The 20,722-nt window shown below is 37.5% G+C and overlaps 1 protein-coding gene across 4 annotated transcripts in view; it reads right to left on the reverse strand.

Annotated features, from left to right (window-relative positions):
• Positions 1-20,722, reverse strand: part of PTPRK (protein tyrosine phosphatase receptor type K) — a 403,334-nt gene that overhangs the window by 313,194 nt on the left and 69,418 nt on the right. For all 4 annotated transcript variants that reach the window (XM_064508961.1, XM_064508963.1, XM_064508960.1 and 1 more), the window contains exon 2: positions 3,850-3,972. In XM_064508961.1, coding sequence (XP_064365031.1) covers positions 3,850-3,972 — 123 coding nt within the window. The remainder of the gene's footprint in view (positions 1-3,849; positions 3,973-20,722) is intronic.

The raw sequence follows: 20,722 nt of genomic DNA on the forward strand, positions 1-20,722 counted from the left end.
ATGTATATCAGTTATACACCTGATAATGTATGCATGCTCTACAAAGTTTGCTTCAACATACAGAAGATGTCTCTTTTCACACATATAAAGATATCAGTTAAATACTTGGAATTCACTTTTGTTACCATGTCTACAAAAATCGAACATTTGGTCACCAACCCTGCCTCACACAAAATGCAAATTCAGAATTACACAACACTTTCTACATAAGGAACAACTAAATAGAATTGGACCATTCAACTTAGAACAAATGACAATGGGAGAAGGGGGTATATTTTGTTAAAAAGTATAAAAACAAAAAAGAAAAACTGAATGGCATGAAAAAGACAAGTAGGAATCAACTTTGCTCACTTCCCACTAGAGTACAAGAAGTCAACATGTATCAAATGGAAATAGCATGCACAGGTTCAAAACAAGCATGAAGAGCTGCTTCTTTACATGATTTGTAGCAAATGCTGGCACTCTTTGCTACAGGACATAGCCTATACTAGAAGCCTTCAAGGGATCTACTTGCAGTAAGACAAAACCAATAGGGGCAAAATATAAATTCACTGAGGATGTTAAAGATACAGATTGTTTCTGGTCGAGGAAATTCCTAAACACCAAATAGCTGGGAGAGTATTCTAGGGAATTATCATCAGTCACTTGCCCTACTTTTATATTCTTCCCTATGCAACTGGTAATGGCCACTCTTAGAAACAGTGGACCTATAGCTTGATCTAGCACAGTCATTTTTATATCACCTTATAAACTGAAAGCTGGACATCAAGTGTTTTCCAAGGTTTTAATATGTAATCCAAAGGTTTTATCATGTAAGCTGTAGTTCAAACAATTTACAAGCACCTGCTCTAAATATTCTTATTTCTAAATTAATCATCATGCACTGTATTTATTTTTCCTGGAAAATAAAATATCAGAAAATAAGTGTCTTCTGCCTTTGCTTGAAATTTGAAAAATACAATGTAGGTCAATATAAAAGGAATTCTGAAGTTGGTTAATTACTCAGAGGTAATTATACCTGTCTTACCACTAAGGATGACTATTTCTAAAGCTAAAAAATGCTTTCCATTACGATGAGTCTTCAAATTTTTCATAACACTCCAAAACATGTGCCTTTAGGTCTGACATTTCCCATCATTCATCCTTCTCCAAAACAAAACGTTCAATTAAACACCTCTAGTCACTTGAATCAAAAGAAAAACATGAGCCTGTTCATCAAATTCTTCCCTTTTTACCCATTCTTTTCTTTCTTTTTTCCATTTTTTTTAACAAGACTTTCTGAAGCTACTGAAGACTGAAAATTAACGCTTGAAATTTGAGTCCTCTATGACTGTAATGGTTCTGGGTGAATCTGATTAAGTTAGAGCTCTGAAAGCTGCATACTCAGCTTAAGAGTATTACCTTTGAAAAAACTGGTAAAAACAGTGCTCCTTCTGAAACACAGCTATACAGGGTTATACAGTCTTCATACTAAGGCCAAAGCACTGTATAAGATTCCAAGGAGACGTGCAAGATGAGGAATGCTTTACAGCTAACATTACAAAGGACATCCATGAAGAGGACTTCAATGTATGGATTGAGGAACTTTGTTACTGTTTGGAGGATTACAGAGCCAGAGAAGAGCAGGCACACAGAAAACAGTCCCTAGCCTAGCGCTTCATTTTCTGCACTGCTCGGCTTTCCTGCGAAGGCACCCCCTTGCCTCCTCCAGCTCTCAGACTGCACAGGAAAAAGTGATTCCTAAGAGATTCCTGACTTGTATTAACAGCTTAGAAAGACAGAATTTTTCAAAGTGAAAGCAGCAATATTTTAACACCACATCTACCGTCAACACCACATCTACCGTCAACACCACATCTACCGTCAACACCACATCTACCGTCAACACCACATCTACCGTCAACACCACATCTCATTCTACTTTGATAACTTCTGAGTGGCAGACTGCTTCCTAGCCTAGTTTCAACAACAGTCAACTAGAGTCTGCAATATTAGAAAAATGCGAGGCAGATGCACATAGTATTTCCTCCTGCTTTAGCCTGAAACTCCTGCTGCTTCACTTCCTTTGACCCACTGAAGGAATTCAGCGTTCATATTTGAACTGGGTCACATTTCTACAGTTAATTTAAAATTGAGGATTGTGCTATTTCAAACTAGAAGAGCTTAAGTATTTGGATACAGCACGGATCTTCAGAGAATCTGGAGGCTCTAAACTTCTTAATGGCTTCTCATCAGATGAGACAGTCTGCTCACTTTGAGTCTGGATCTCAACCAAATATTAAGCTTTAAACAGTAATCCAAAAAGTGTGGTATTTCAATAAAAATAAAAAAGCCTATTTTGTATTTGCTTTGGAATATCTCGTAAACATCCATTTGCTCTGCTGAAGTTGATTAAGCAACTATGATTTTACATATGAATGTTAAATAAGAACTTCCTCCAGAAGAACGCACATGCTACGCTCAAGAGAGGAAAGCACACCCCAAACAAAGAGTAAGCACCAGGAAATGGGGCTGCAGCAGAACTGAACAGAAATCAGGTGTCAAAGTCAGAGAGTACTGTGTCATTTCATGCTGGAAATTGCCTAAGGTTGACAGGTATGTTATTTGGGAGATGTAGTAAGAAGTTATCTTGTCATTTAAATTCATTCAAAACACAATTCCTCTAATTGCTGTTCCTCTATACAAGGTGCACCTGAAGCCTGAGAATACCAAATTTTTACAAAATGGTGCTTCCACTGTAATTAAAATATCCACATCATTTTAATAAACATGTAGACTCTGAAAAACGTGACCTGAAAAGTAACCAACTTCTGCCTTCCTAGAGGAGAGCTTATTTTGAATTCTTTCATACAAGACCATCAACATCATGAAATGCAGATGCTTCAGGGCTCAAATTTACTCTTCCATATGCAAACTTGAATCAACAAGCAGCCCACTAAATAAAGTGTAGAGCTTGCAAGACATGGGGCATGGTAACAGTCGCTTATATCAGTGACACCAAAGTAGGGAGAAACCAGCTAATCAGTAGTCAAAAAGTAAAACTATACACACAAACAACCATTAATAATGCATAACAATGTATAAAAAGCAGGGGAAAAATGGTGAAGAGGTTAGGTTCCTTCTGTGTGGCAACATTTCCTACTACTTCTCCACACATGCTTCACTCCACAAACCCTTTTAGATACAAATAAAATAGCCATGACCTTTTTTCCTCCTCTGCATGATTAATTACTTAATGTACTACTAATTGGAAAATGTAGTTGAATTTCAAATGCTTTCATTTTCTCAGCATATCATGCTGTCTGGGAAGCACCGATTAAGCTGTTCATCAAAGGTGAACAGACAAGGTCATGTAGGCTGTACCTCTTCAGTTATTCATTACCTGCCCTAAATAGTAATTAACAATGGCAGTATTTCCATAAATCAAAGCTTTTCTGATTACCTTCAGATGATGAGCAGTTGGGGTGGAGGGGTGGTTCAGTATAGGTTTTTTCTATGTAACTTTTCTTCTCCCGTTTGTTTTATAAATACCTTGATCATTCAGTCACTACATCAATTGTCATTTAAGATGTAAAATTTCATTATGAGTCAACAGGAATTCCACACACAATAAAAAATAGATTATTACTACCTTTCTCCCTTCCCAATCCCCCCATCTTTAAGGGGGGATTTTTCCTAAGAAGGTTTCTCAATTATCAAGATTTGCTATTATATTTATTGTTTTCTATTTAATTATCTCTATTATCAAGCTGCAAGTGAAAACCAGTGAGTATGGCGTTGACGCCATACTCCACAAGATTTTCTTAAAAAAGAAACACTTTCCTTCGGTGTACCTGTGCGGTTTCTCACCTTGAGGCAGCTCAGGCGGCAAATAGTGAGGCTCTTGAGCACTGACATGTACCCAGTCAAAGTCATCATACAGGTCTTGGTGGTAATCGCAGGGTCCTGGACCATCATCAAATGTACATCCCCCTAGGAGAGAAACTTGTTGTTAGTTACAAATTCTGTATTTATTTAAAATCAAAGGTCTTCTAAGACTCAGAGGCGTTCCTCCTGGATGCTACAACAAGGACTACGGCACCCACACAGCCTATGGCCCAGTTCACAAGCTCACCTACGCAAAGCTAAAATCCTCCAGCACCTCATCCATCTACGTTCTTCTCTTTAAAATCTCTCTGCTTCACACAGCCAAGTTCCCTCAACAGTACCTTCTGTCAGAGCATGAAGTCACAGATTGAGTCACTGGGGCCTACATGAAACCTGGCCCGGTGTCTGCGCAACAAAAGGCAACAGGTCGCCTAGACCGGCGTGGGGAGGGTGGGCACAGAAAAAACCAAATGCACTGGATAGAAGAGGTGTAAATCAACAACCCTGATGCACTGAAAGCAAAAGTAGTTCAAACACTGACTATAAGAATAAACACTGTGTTCAAAAGAAAAGCACTCAGACAATATAATTAAAATTACTCAGAAATGAAATAATTACTGCAGAATGGATTTGATGATCTTACTTTATTAAATCAATCCAGTGTAACAGAACACCAACGAAAGGCTCTTTTTCAGGGTCACATAAACAACGAATATAAAAACCTTTCAACAAAAGTTGTGAGGATAAGTGACAGGGAGGAAGAGGAAGGTTAAAGAGAGTTAAAAAAAAATCCTCTGTAACAGTAATATCTACTGTGCCTCATTCAGTAAATTAACTACATTTTCTACTCAGGGCAAAAAAGTAGTGTGGGAAAAAGGGAGAAGAAAATAGGATGATCAGAGGAAGAGATCAACAATGGAGACAGAAGAAAGAAAGGAATCAAGAGAGTCTGGTAGAAGAAAAAGTACAATGTAAACACAAGAAAATACAGATGTCATGCACAGAACTTTGCAGCGTCTGTTATCTCCATTCATGGTAAACTGTCCTTGGGTTCACTCCTTCTGCTCGAAAATAGAAGGCCCAAAGGAAGTGAAAGAGAAAACATAGCATGTTCATCTTTATTTAGGCAGTATCTTGTAATCCAGAAAAGAAGTTACATAAGAACTCAAGAATCAGATTATAAGTGGCTCTCGGAAATAGGACAAGATATTTCTTGCAACCTCTCCTCTCTGTTCTCAGTAGTTTGGGCACATCAATCCAACAGACTACTCCCACTGTCACAATCAAAACTCCTGTTGTTAAGAAGCCAGAATTCTTTCCAGAAGACTTTCTAGAAGAACAAGAACATTTGTTTTAACTTCATTACCCAACTGACTTTTTTTTAAATATAGAGTATGGGACAAGTATTAAAGATCAAACAAACAAACCATCCTTACTCTAATAAATTCAAATTTAACTGTAAAATGAATCACCACCATTGCAGCAAGAAAGAATACTCTCACATGCCTGAAAGGGTCTTGGTAGCCCACACTATACCTGAGAGAAAAACGTGGCGGAGGTGGGAAAGTGGGAGGATGACGACAAAGAAAAGTTACAGTCTGTGCTCAGAGAGTAAGGAAAGGACTGGACACATATTTCAAACTGAGCATAAAGTATTTTTACCTGCACAAAGTGAGTATTTGAATTTTATCCAAGATGCAGATAGTCTGCAAAACTAAAGTATTCATGTTTGGGGAAGGAAAGTCTTTTTTACTAAAAAATTTCAGCAGAAAATTTAGAGTATGTTCCAAATTGAGATTATACATCATATTCAGAAAGAGACTACTTAACTCCCACAGTTCTGAGTATTTGTCATTTTGAATAAATGAAAAAACAGCCTATGTTTCAGCTAATTCTGCTTCCCCAAAAACACTGTCAGACACTCATTCTAGGGCACTGCTAGGACTAAGTGTTAACCAGTGCTTTTAGCTAGTAAGGACAACACTAAGAGGAAAAAATATTCTAAACTTTCCTGTTAACTCCCTGTACCAAAAAACCTTAAAACTTCACATTCAGCACCATTTCCACTTCAGCAAAACCTTCTCACATATTACACTGACAACAGAGGCACAACAACAACACAAACCACTGAACCAACATTTCATGTGCTGTACCAAGTTGATTGCTGCATCAGTGTCACTGTCAAAGATCACAAGACGCAAAAGGAGAAGTATTTGTGTGCCAAAGAATCATTTATGTCTTTGAAAGTTCCAATACCCTATTACCACCAAGAGACTTTTCTAATTAACATCCATCATGATAAAGCCAGAAAGGCTTAGAACATAAATTTTGTTCTTTGATTTAACTTACAATACACTGCTATGATCATTCTACAGCAAAAAATGTACATTTCCTTAGACATTTAACTGATAAATGAATAGCAGTTTCCCTTAAAGGGAAGCTATCACTGTCTGCTGTCACAGAACCAAAATGACATATGGCTTTGAAACACATGCCTCAGGGCACCCATTACCCTTTTTAATGGTTTAAGTGCCCTCGATATATAAATTTAAACTACCAATGGATCTTGTAGACTCATTTGGAAGATGAATGTTCTTAATTGCTCATCTTCGTGCCCACTATTAATTCTAGTTATCATGGTTCTGATTAGTAATAACAACGAGCCTGTTAATCCAACCTGCATTCTGGGTAGCACATTGCTACTGCATCAACAAAACAAGCAAGGGCCATGTATTGCATACACACAAACAAAGTTTATCAAGGTGGATTATCAACCTGCTATAAAATCCATCTTATAAAGAGAACTGCTTAAACCCACGCACTTCACCTCATCAGCTATCTTAGCAACAAATACAGGACATTTCAAGGTAAGTAAAGTAAAAGCCAGTGCTGTAGCCATTTGTCCAATGTAATATCATGAGACAGACTAAGCATTTGTAAATCCTTTGCAGATTAGTTCTTATGACTTAAAGCATGAACAAATTTGGATTTCTCCTTCTCTGTTTTAACAGTCAACTGCCTGCAGGCTATTTCAGTAACTCGGGGTACTAAGCAATAAACCTAACGTAATATGGTATGTGGAACACAGAAGGACAAGAGATGATGGGTGGATGAACCCTGAAGTAATGGTATTGTTCCCAGTTGTTTATTCAAAACTATATATATACATAATATACATTTCTAGTTTACTATATTCACATATATATTATATACACATCAATCTTTAACCACTCAAACATAAAATGAAATTTGACAAAAAACACACTGTAGGTAAGGACTTCTTAGCACCCTAATTCAGTTACTTTGCCAGTACTCAAAATAATGTAACTGTATTGTTCAAAGAAGAAAGTGGACTCCCTTGATGAATGCTCAGTATCTGCCAGCAGGATGGAGCAGCTGAAATCAGCTACACTTACGTGACATTTGCCACCCAATTCTTCGAGGATAGTCTGCTAATAGTCTACAAATGACAGCTACAAACCTCCAGCTCAGGCAATTGCAACTTTCCCCAAAACAACTCCATCAAATATACCTGACCACCAGCCAGTGGCCTGTCACCTGCACCCACCACACTCCTTTAGCTGATGTTTAGCCTGCAACTAATTTATCTTCAACAGCTGGTATTTGCACAGACCTACCAACACACATCACAAAAGCTATGAACACAGGCTTGTATGTCCCTGCACAGCTTTCTGGCAGGAAGGCACACAGCACCACCACTCAAATGCCCTCAGACCGCACAGTACCTAAGCCTACGTCTACCACTTGGGCCTCCCTCGGACCTCTACCATCGTTCTTGAGGTCAAGGGAACAAGCGAAGACCAAAGCAAGACAGCAGCCTGGGTTGACCCAGGCCACAGTCACCTGTGCGGAAGCCCCGACAGCTTCACAAAAGAAAATCAGCTGGTCTGTCAGGAGCAAACACCTAAACAGCAGCACCAGAGCTACAGTTCTCATCATCTAGTAAAACGGAAAGAGTTTTAAATCCAGACACTTGTTTTGCCAAATGGCTAACTGCGTTTTGGGTCAATCAAATTTGTTCAGTGTTTGAGGAAGCATTTAGGAAACATTTATATTCCACAGAAATGAAGCAAATCAACAGTTCACCATTTCTAACATCTTTTTCCTGAAGCTTCACTGTGTTACTAACTTCAGCTTAAAAACACCTAGGACATGCACACATTCCTTTCCAGCATCCTTCTTAAAAGAGACGTTATAAATCACTCTAGCCTCATAAAAGTTTCCTGAGTACATGTCCATTTTCATTTATAAAAGAGAGAATCTTAAATGTTCATTACAAGAAGAAAGAGATGAATACCCTACACTGAACTCTACAGAAAGAAATTAAAGCTCCACTAAATGGCAAGGTCATTAAGATCAACCTCAATTTAATCTTAAAATTCATCTTAAAATCTTTAAGATTAACTTAAATTTAATAATACAGACCATACAGTCAGGTTTACATGTCACATATAAAAAGCTATTTCAAGATACTTGAATTTAAAGACAAATTACATTTTTTTTCAACATTACTACAGTATTTCTTCAGCAGCTACACTCAGTCTTGACACCGCTCTGCAATTTTGATTTCTCCTACAGCCATCCTTTCATATCGACCCAGGAAAGAAGAGCTGAACTAGTGTTTTATCATGTTAAAATACAGATATGCTAAAGACTGGAAGACAAGCATGCATCAGGAACTTGCACCGATAAATGCGGAAGACCAGTACAACTTTACTGTGGCCTCCCAAGCTCATCAGCTCAGAAGAAGAAAAAAAAAAAAAAAAGATACTCAGATTTTGAACTAATCATTAATCTAACACAAGGGTTCTCACTACAGTCACATGGCTTCTAGAAACCTTTTATGCCAGTTTTCCCATTTAGAATAGAAGAACAGAAGCAGCCAGTGGCATATCTTCTGCACACCAAAATTTCATTCACCTGGAAAGTCATTAAGAATGGCATTATAGGGATGCTATACTACAGATTACCTACTAGCTAAAAGCAGTCATATTCCCACATACCACCTAAAAATTCTGTAAGTCAGTTTTCATAATCAGATCTTAACAATTCCAGTGCCCTTTAAAATATACTCAGAAAAGCAGTGGTACTAAAACAATTTCAAATGCTAAAAAACTACTAAATAGTGATAAATTAAATACTAGTTGGTAAAACTGGCTGATGAAGAATAATACACACTTAATGGCCATGCTTTATACCACCTAAAAAAAAAAAAAAGTCATGCACTGGGGAAAAGGAAAGGCTGGCATACTTTCTGAAATTCAGACTGAATATGTTTCTTTGTCTGATGTCACACTTTCTAGGAGACTAAAAATAAAGACCAAAAAAATTTGAATATAACAAATTGAATGGAATGAAAAACAAATGACAGAAATAAGGACCTTACTGTGAAGTCTCCTATAGTAAGTCTCTATCCACCAGAACTCCCAAGCACATTCTCACAAGATCTGACCCCAAGTTTCAGAAGCTAATAGCAGAAAAGAATGAAAGAAAACTGCATCTTCTGGTGTTGGGGTAGGGACGGACAGGGAAAATGGGAGTACTTGATTTGTTTTTTTTAAAATAACTAGGCTATAGAAACGAAGGACATTTCTAAAATCAATTAGCATTGTAAAGGATTTTTTTTCTGCCATAAAATGGCATATATAGAAGCGCAGTAGAAATAAGACATTTTTACAGTTTATTTCTGAGAAGTATTATTGCATCTGACTACTTCTGGTACCATGCAAAATCGAAAACATACTAGTAGCATCTTAGGTTTCATTCATGCTCCTGAATTGAACCCAGAAATTCATCCACTAAAAATGAGATCACTGAGATGGGAAAAAAATTAAGTATGGAAAAAACAGTTGCACTACAGTTACACAACAAACTTTCTCCACCATAACTTTTCCCTTATAAAGGAATCGGTTACTGACGGCTTCTTGGGGACTTATATGTATGAAGGTGTCACACCAAGAATGAAATACTCTCTTCTCATCCAGTTCAAATGACTAGTTGGAACAATCTGCTCTTTTTATTCAACAGCATGCTTTTATTTTTCTCCACCACCTGCTGTAAAAGCATAATGACTAGCTCTAAATCTATCAAAGTAGATAGCTCCATGGTAAGAACCCAGTACAAAATTATGTTTATCTGGGGTGTCAGATAAAAGTCCTGAGAAATTTTTTCTCCTCATACTGATTGGTGAATTTGAAGCTTGAAGAGGATAAAAGTGCTATATCAGGTTTTTTTGTCAGACATACATCCAGGAACAGGGTCTGCTTTTAAAATCACCCACCTACTACATTAATTTACCTGCATCTATCACAGCATGCCTCATAGCTCAGGGTGTCTTTATCTTCCAAAGGCATTACATTATTTCTTTCCCTTACAACTATTTTAAAACACCCTGATTACAGAGCATTCAGATACCTAATAAGAATATACTATGAATTGCCATTAATGCTATTTGAGAACAAAATATACTGACTTATCTTAAAGTGTTTATGTTCAATACTACTAACTAAAACATAACACTGACATAACCTAAATTAACACAGGGCATCTAAAAAGGCAGAAGTTCAGAGACATTATTTAATTAAAACATTGCCATGAAAACGGCAGTACTTAAGAAAAAAAGCTACAGGTTCTCCTTCACTACAGAGAGAACTCATACTAAATATTAACAACATTTTTCTTCTTTGCAAAAGTATCTTATTTCATAGTACTAGAATTCATTACCCAAAACATAATTGATTATAATTAAGAGCAGTAAACACAAAGTAAACTCAATTACCAACAAACTGGTTTTGTTTTTAAATTTTCTAGCTTGCTTCCCATTATCAGTATGTTTTAATCAGCCTCTTAACTTATAAACTTGAACAAGAAACTGCAAGTCTCATCCAAAAACATCAATGGAATGTAAGTGAGGTTAATCAGGAATATGCACAACTACATCTAACTCAGTGTTATTTTATTTTTCATTGTAAGGCTTTTGTTGTCGTTAGAACAGTCAAAATAATCTAAATACCTCTGTAAACTAAATATTTTGGAAATTAAAGTGGACAAAAACTCCTAAATCACTACATGCTATAAATCACCATAACATTAAAACCCAACACATACATCCAACCTCCCCACACAAAAGCTGTAAGAAGGAATCATCACCAAAATAAACAACAGAAATGACCAAAGAGGTCATCAGCTGAGCCCCCATCTATACATACTTTTTTCATATAAAATCCCTATTCCATACTTTACTTCTGATTAATAAAATATAGTTAGCTAATTTTATAAAGGAAAGACAGGGACTTGAAATCCATTAAGCACGAATTACACAGAACGTAGGATGTCTCATTAGGCCATCCTTTTCTGCCATCTTCAGGAAAAGATCTCACTATTAATACCAGCATTTATCCTAACTGTCAATTTTGGGAAACTGTACATTCACAATTAGATGTCATCTGCCTGACCATGCCATTTATTAGATGCCTTCTCTTAAATCACAATCCTTCCCCCTCCACAGTAGGACGGGGAAAGGCTTCTTTGCCTCTAACAATCTCTAAGGCTTCTTTGTCTCTAATAATGTAATATCAAACACTTTGCATTGATAGGCAACAGGAAAACTTCCCATGCTTTACCAGCAGCAAACAAGATGGAAAAAGGAAAGAGCTAAAGAGGGGACAAGATCAGTCTCTATGAAACTATCTGTCCTTCAGTCTCTAAGTTACACAAAATTTAATCTAAACAAAAGCATCTTAAATTTTTTCTGATTCTCCAGGGAAAGGCAGGTTTGCCATTCTTTAGTGCAGAGGCAAAAACAGCTAGCTATAGAGAGCTACAGCTGTTCAATGACTTTTTCATGTTTTCTTTATCCTCACCTAGCGTGGGCAAGGCAACAGACAGCAACTAGCCATGCATATGCAGATCGCTTTATATAACTGAAGTTATCAAGACAAGTTCTGTTTCAGTTCAAAACATATTCCTAAAACTATGAAGAAACTCAATAGAAAGCTTCATAATTTCATGGAATAATGAAATAGCGTCAACATCTGCAAAATACGAAAGCCATTTGATATTTTGGCTCAAAGGCTACAAACTTTACCATTCCTGCTGTGCACTGGGCAGACTTCTGACCAGTTGCACTGCTGACAAGCAGTCTTATCATTTGAACACAAATAAGTGGGGGAAATAAAAGATCATGTACTTTATATTAATAAATATTCTCATGACTATACTGATAGTTATTAGAATGCCAGCAAGCAAATTCCATGACTTCGATGAGGACACAACTGAGAGGTCCAAAATGAAATTAATCACTTTGATTATTTATGGATAAGTGGCCTCATGTTGCTACTTGTGAAAAAAAAAAAAAAAAAAATCTTTCTTCAAGACACTATTACTGCTTATAGAAAATCTTATGTAGATATCGCAGTCTCCAGCATTTCTCTTAAATGTTCTCACAATACACTGTTAAAAGTTAATGGATAAGAATGCGATTAAACTCAGTAGGAGTGCTGAATGAAGACAGCCTACATCCATTACATTAAATCACAAAATTTTCTGTAGATTCAGCGTGCTAGGTTACTTTGTATTCTGCTCTCCAAGACAAAAGCTGAAGCAAGGACTTAGAAGAAAAAAAAAAAGTTTACAGGCAAACTTTTAGCTGTACTATTCATGTCATCTATTAAATGGGAAAAGCAAGCCTAACTACACTAGCCACCCTATTAAAACTTTGACAGTGTAACCTTAAAATAAGGTAACAGGGAAAAATAAGTTATTTAAAATTTTGTTCTAAAAAACATCCTCTATCAAGAGCTGATAAAGGTGTCATAATTTTGCTCAGTGGATGAAAATGAGGAGTTTCCTGCTGGACAGTAAGAGCAGCCACTCAAACACAGGAAAGAGTCTTATCTGAGGAAAGCAGAAACTATCATAAGTTAATACAGCATCACTGCAGAAGCAAGACAAACAAATGCGCAAAAGGGGAAGTGTGCGCAAATTATACAGACCAGATCATAGAAAGAGCTCAAGGAACACAAGAGCAAAGACCTCACAGGGGATTACAGCAAACAAGAAAGCAGAGGATTTCACAGAAGACGACAAGCACTAGTCCAGGAAGATTACTCCCCATTTCTGCCATCGACAGGCTTGGACAGATGTATGTTCACCGTCCTTTTACTGGCCTTTCTAAGGAAAAAGAAAACGAGGATGGGATGAGCAGCGGGGAAGCAAAGGAAAAACAGGAGTTTTAGAGATGTGACCGGACAAAGCAGGAGACTCAGGCAGAGAATTATAACCATTAAAAAAAAAAGCTACTGCTTATGCATACTGTTTTTAATAAAAAGTGAAGAATTCTGTTTTGATAAGACTATGCATAAAAACGTAATGATCATGCAAAAAGAGAGATCAAATTAAATGCAAGGAAATGGAAAAAGGTCTGATATTGAAAACAACATAAGCTGTTACAGAAGGTCATTTCTGAAGCTGCAGAAGGAGGTAAGTCCAAGAAGGAGGAGAGATGATTGAAGAGTCCAGTCATAGAATAAAACCAGAGTCATAGGAGGAGGATGGCAAGGACCTCTCAGAAGAGATTTTTTCAAGAAATGACATCAAAGTACATGAAGAATTATGCAAGCAGTGAATCATAAAACTCAGGCAAATGAATGAGAGAAGATAACGTGTAATATTGAGATCAAAAGATTATATTCACACACACACAGGCACTGCCAAACTAAAAGCCAAATCTTTTTGCATCAGAAACACACAGCATGTTTGCAGTTAATGCTCTAGTTGAGAAATATTCTCAACGGAGTGGCTTTGTGAAACAACAAAACAGATAAGCCTAAAGGTTAGATGAATTCCACCCTAGACTGTACAGTGCAGTAGCAGCATTTCAGAGCCAGTCATTTGTCCCATGTCCTGATGCCATAATGCCCAAAGCATAATAAAGAGCAAAGAAACATGAGCCCCATACTCTTACAATTTCAGCACATAAATAAAAAGGTGTCCCTTTATGTTATATGTTGCACAGAAGTCAAGTACAAGAAAAACTATGGCTGAAAACTGTCTTGGTAGGCACCGATAGGCTACCAATAACAGGTTCTGAGTGCCTATGCCAAATTACCATTCAGGCATAAGTTTTTAGGCCTGAAATACATTTTTTAATGAAAGCATCAGCCCAATGCTAAATAGTAGCCAAAGAGACAATTCAAAAGTTAGGAATTATACAGAAAGAGAGAAAGATTAAGAACATTTCTTTGTAACAATATAAACCTGTGAAGCAGCCACATCCACACATGGTATGTGTTTCTGGTCTCCCATCTCATAAGGGTTATAGCAGAAACAGAAAAGGCTTAGCAAACAGCCAGTACAGATAATCATAGGATGTTCAAAGTATTAGGTATAATTTAACAGACTATGACTTTCCAGCTAGAGACGACAGAGGAGAAGTGACAGAAAACTGCTTAGTGACATATAACAGGAGAACAAAGATCAACCATCCTTTTTCTACACAAACATTACGGGGCTTCAAACTAAGTTGTTGGGTATCTGGATCAAGGCCAAACACTGCAATTTTAAGCTGTGGGACTCCCTACCACAGGATACTATAACTGCTTGAAGTCTATAGAGAGTCAAGGAGAGGCTGGTATTGGCTGAGTTACTAAATACACAGACCACTTTTGGCTCAGAAAATAACATGACACATATTGGAGCCAAGACAGTATTGTGGGAAAGCACACCTTCAGACTTGCCCTGTTCTTATACTTTTCTCTAGTCACTGGCATTTAGAGAAAAGATATTGGGCTAAATCAGCCTTTGGTCTGACACAAGCTATTGTATATTCCCAAGTGTTTTCCCTTTCTTCAACAAAATTAAGCCATAGCTATTTGATTTTATTTTGAGGACTAACTATCTCAGACACAACAAATTAAGGAGGGAGGGAGGAAGGGAGGGAGGGAAGGATGTTATGTTGAATGGAAGAGAATGAGCTAAAAAGACTAATAGTAAGACTGTGACATAAATCAGTAGGAAAGAAATCAGAAGAAATAATGTCCCAAATACACACTGTTTTAAGTAGCCTAATATCTGAAGGTTTCTGCTGGCAACTCTCCCTATCACTCTCTCATCACGTGTAATCCTTGGCAGCTAGGGTATTGCCCAGGGCAGGGGAGTGCATATGAACAGGTCTCTGCAAGGAAATGGCTGCAGACAGTTCTGAGAATGAGTTCATGATACCGATGTAGCCCTGACTTCAAGATAAAGTTAAAAGATACACACTCACACTTTTTGCTCAGTAATTACAAACCATGTATGCATATGTATAATCCTGTAGTAACTTTTTTTCCCCACTAAATAGCACTGACAACTTCGTAACTGAGGCTGCAATCACAACACCAGCTAGACTCTGAAAAGGACACTGTATTTTAAGTCTTCCATATGATTCACTCTTAAGAATACAGAAAGTACCTTCTGTATCTGCCATTCCTATTTAAAAAGTGTCAAAACTGGCTTTTCATACTAACTTCACTTTTCAAACTAGACAAAGCATTTACACATCCAACCAGAATTTGTGCAAATATTACATACCTATGTATTCATGACATCTTTTAAGCCATCTTTTGCCAGTGTATTCACAAGAAAGGGTATACGAAAGAAAGTCTTCACTTTTTGGCTTGCCTGTACCTAAAAAGAGGCAGTCTGCTAGGGAAAGGAAGGAGGTACGGCAGCTAGATAAATTTCCAAAAGTATCAGAAAACCAAGAATGAATTAGAAGTCATACTATTTCTCAACAGACAATGAAAACCTCTTCGGGGGGGGGGGGGGGGGGGGGCGGGGGAGGTCCCTGAAGAGTTTCATGTTTAATTTTTTCTTAATCTGAGAGAACAAATGTAAATTATTTCAGTGGACGGTAAGTTTCTTATTTTTCTCTACTATAGCTTAAATTGCCTAAATAGCTAAAAATTGCCTAAAAATTAAATACTAAAGCTTAAAAAAAAAAGCTAAAAATTGGCTCTGCATTATCAAGCTGTCATTTTAAAGTTAAAATACAGAACGTAATGCAGAGCAATACAGTCAGAAGAAAATGCTTCATAAGGAGCAAAAACCAAGAAAAGCATTACAATGTTTAATACAATATAAAAATCAATATTTAATAACCAACACATAATGTGGATGCAATGAATAAAGCAACAAACGTAATAAAATTTTGCTGGTTTTAAATTGAAACACTTCAGTACCAGAGGGATATACAAAATTTGTAATAAAACAACACCCTCCAGATAGGACCAAAAGCATGGGGTTCCCCCTCCCATCTTCTGCCATATCACAGCCCATCCCATTAAATATATAAAATTGTGCGGGGGGGGGGGGGGGGGGGGGGGGGGTCGTTTATTCATACTACCCATACCAGCAGGTCAACCACACTTTCACCAGGAATGAGAAATAAGTGATATAGACTATTGAAAGTTGCTGTTTTAATTTGAAGCACAAATTCATGTCACCCACTGGCACTGTAAGATTGTGTCTTCTTTTGATTTTCATCCTGTAATTCTGAATGCCTGTGGACCCTTCAAAGAGACAAAGATAGACTGCAGGCCTTCTCAGCTACATCTCACCTCTGGGCATCTTCACCAAAAAAAAAAATTTGCAAATATTATCTACATACAATTGATTTCAACCTATCCCTGTTCCAAAGGGCTCTCCATGCACCTAAACTACATCTCACCCTGTCCTTCTGACAACATCAGGCTATCACGAGCAGCCCAACACAGTTACAACAAGCCTTTTACTCTGCTTTTCTCCAGTCTTGATCACAGGCCAGCACCTCTTTTCTCAAGCATTGCAGACATTGCCATCCATCATTCCGGTCTACATTTAGGTCTCTTTCTATGCCCTTCTCTCTAGGTATGTCTCATTTTTGAGGAGTAAGTAATAAGCATTTCTGAAATACACTTTTTCTGCAATTCTCTCTCAGCTTTCAGCTCTCCTTAACCCAATCACTTCAGCATCTCCTCTATGCCCTTGACAAATGCATCTGTCCCACTCTTATCTATTCATGGTACTACTAAAAAGATTCTTTTTCACAGCCCATCACTTTGGCTGCATTTCACTTTCACTTCCTCTCCATTTCAACATAAGTAACATTTTTGTAACCATTCACTGTATATGCCCACTTACAGAAAGCCAGCCAATTCAACTCAACAAAACTAGCAGCAGCAACTGTAAGAAAACTATTCGTTTTTGTTGTTACTCGATTTGGTTTCTTCAGTTTTAGCCAGTTAAAACAACCCAGGTGAAGGGATGGGATTGAGGGGTCAAACAAGTGCGAGAAAAAGGAAGTGACGGGAGTCTGCTAACAAACCTATACACCATAATCCCTAGGTAATTTGTCCCAACTGTGGAACATGCTTGTAACCAGCCATAGTTTGCAGTGCCTACAGGAACAGCTCAACTGAATAGACCTTATGAGTCTATATGAGGACTAATGCTCTGATTTTTTTTAAACCACTAATCAATGTTACCCTTTACTCTGTACAGTACAGTTACCAATGCTGATGACATCTGCTTGAGTACCTAATCTTAAATCTTTTCTAATCCAGAGGGTACCAGGAAATGCAGACTGGCAGTTACAGCTGACTTGTACTGCAGTTGGCACATTTTCCATCTCGAGCAATGCTTTTGGGCCGTGGTAGCTGAGTGTTTCCAAAAAAGAACTCTAACAAAACAAGCCACATCTGCTCTCTCTCAGCAGGTCTCTCATTTACCAGCTATCTGCTAAAATTGGATGCAATCCCCCCCTGCCCAACCCAAAACACACCATAACTGTCTACATAGCAGGAGTACTGGATCTACCTAGGAATCACTCATGCTCTCTGCACATCTGCTCTTGATCTCTGCTACTCAGCAGCTGAGTATCACGTACCATTCTGGCCCCACCTACCCTACACGTAGTGAGCTATCATGCAACTCCGCATTACTATGAGTGTCATTTCAGACTACAGATGGTATCTCTACCCCAGCTGCCACTGCTGAGTCATACTGCTCTACCATGTGCTCACTTAGAAAATACATTAGCTAAAATAGTCGCAAAGATTGAAAGCTCATCTGACTTATTGTACCCAGATCTGTTACTGCCAGCTTTGTCACGTTGCTGTTTGTGAGAGGCAACTAACTTAACTGGCAGGAATAACGGGACACACTGTAAGAGGGCAAAATGACATTCAGCAACCAGCTTCTCATCTTGCTGATGACTTCAGGATCCTCTTGGACTGTTCCTACATGGGTCACAGGGAGCCGCCCTGGTGCAGAGGTGCTGTGCTGGGCCCAGCTGTAAGGGAGGGACGGCAGCTCCCAGCCCCAACACAGCAAGCAGCAGCCTTACACGAGGCAGCCCCCAACCCAGAGATGTCAGGTGCTAACCTAAGACATTTCTTTTCCAGAATTGCTGTGGCTTGATTTCTGTACATACACCAACAACACTAGTAATGAAATTTTAACTTTGATTACCAGAAATGTTTTTCTACCTCCTTTCTCCTAATCCATCTACCTTAGAAATCTGAAATAGTAATTGCTTTTCCCACATCCAATCCATAACCTGGAGGACTATAAAATCCTAAAGAAGAGGAAAAAAGTGTTAGAAATGGAAAGCATTAGATTGCTAGTTAACAGGGAATACACGAGATGAAGGGGACTGACTACCAGAGAACTTTTTTTTTTTTTTTTTAAAGCATACACTTAAAAAAGAAAACCCACTCTCAACCACCATTATACTTCGTAAACAAAACTTTAGGGTAGATAAGATGTTCTCAACTCATTCAAGACACATGACTTTCTGATCATATTACAATTACGCAATTAATAGGGATAAAACAAAAAAAGAAAGTCATCACTGACTCTGAATCTTAAGCAACAAGAAGCAATCACTAAAAATCATGATTCTACCAGAACTATTTTGCAACAGCAGGATAGGATAGGCAGCTAGGATATAGTGGTCTTTAATAAGCAGCACCTTTCATGAGGCTGGTAAAGCAGGTCAAATTCCCAGCCCTCCCACCCACCTTTGTCTTATTTATCTTTGGACATAGCACAGAGGAAATGTAAAAGAATATACTACTCTACACCACCAAAAACAAACATGCATTTAAAAAGTACTGAAAGACATTTTGAAACAGCTAAGATAGCTGGAGAAAAGAGAAAGGACTACGGACATTTTTCATTAGGCCAAATACTTTTTAGTATAAATGTTAGCCTGATGAGCGTTCAAAAAGTTTTGTGTTTTCTTCTCCTCAGGAAAAAGCAGACATTTTCATCCTATGATACAGTCACTGACCTCTCACGCTTTCAGTTGCAGCAAAACAAAAGTCTACAACTCCAATTTCAGAAAGTAAGTAAAGTAGGATCTAATTTTACTTGTTTCTAAATTGCACATCTGTAAAGGAATTAAGATTATGTTTATTCAATCAACATTTTCAGGTCACCTTTAGATCTCCTGGTACCAATTCGTGTGCTAGACTAATTGCTTGAGTTTCATTTTCCTTTCTTCTAAAGAGATGATTTATATTTGTAGCAGTAGACCTTGAACAATAAGAGAAAGAAGAACTTTCTTGTTTTGCCTTTTTTTTTTTTTTTGAAAGCTTCAAAAGAAGTGTTCAGTTTGTACTATTCAGAAAAGGTGGCTTCTAGGAAAAAAGAAAACAAACTTCTCATCTTAAGTTTTCTAATTTTTCTATCTATTCAGCCCACAAATTGCAATTAAAAAAATTATAGTCAATCATACTTTTAAGTACTTCCATATAAGACAAGCATCATGTATATAATGGGGGAAAAAATCCATTAAAGTACCTGTTATTTAGGAATTGCAAATGACATTATCATCAAATTCCACACAGTGAGCAGAAGATAAATTATTACAGCTGCCCAGCAAATATGCAGCCCAAACAACTGCCACCTCACTGAGGTCCAAAACTAATCAGTTAACTGTCACAAAGTAGTAATGATTTGAGGTAACCACAGAAATACTTTTGCTGTAGACCTCTTACAACTGTACTTTTCACAATGTTATTTCATCATGAAAATTAAATTCTCTTATGTTTCTACAAGATGCAAACACTGCCACTCTTCCTCTAGCAACTAGTCAAGAGGAAGAGAGTCATCATCATTTTGGACAAATATACTACTTAGGCTATGGGAAGGAGCCTTGAACACTGCTGCTGATGTAAAAAAATCTAAGAAAGAAAACATCAGCTGAAGAGGAATAAAAAGCAAAGGAATACCCCACAAATAATACTGTTGTACCTTAGGACAGATGTCTGCCTCAGAGTTCTCCTACCACCTGGGGCTGAAATATGTAAAAGCAATGTGAAATAAGCTTTAGATGCTACTCAGGATTAAATACTCACAGTAGGAATAAGTAAGTGCAGACTAATGTTAGATTTTACAAGAACTTTTTAACACAGATTTTTGTTGAGGCATGAAGTTGTGCATACAGGACTATTCACACAAACTAATGTTTTTAAAGCAGCAGCCTTCCTCAGCTCAGGCTCTTAAAATAAAGATGGAAGTAGAAGAGGAGGTGCTCCCCTATCAGTAGCACCCTACTTCGAATTAATGGGAGTAAAGAAGGCAAAGAGAATTGAAGAACAAACACTCAAGTGTGAAAGGGTAGCATAGCAGTGAATGTGCATTACATGTTAGACCAGTTTATCTTTTCTTTTAAAAAAAATTCAAGAGAAAAAAAATCCAAGACAATACTGAGTTCTTTTTATGTAAGCCATCAGTATAAGTCAAAGAGAATACACATTTAAAAACTAAAAAAAAAAAAAGAAAAGAAGAAAAAAGGATTATTTTGTAG

The sequence above is a fragment of the Dromaius novaehollandiae genome, chromosome 3 (assembly GCF_036370855.1).
Source record: "Dromaius novaehollandiae isolate bDroNov1 chromosome 3, bDroNov1.hap1, whole genome shotgun sequence".
Classification (NCBI taxonomy): domain Eukaryota; kingdom Metazoa; phylum Chordata; class Aves; order Casuariiformes; family Dromaiidae; genus Dromaius; species Dromaius novaehollandiae.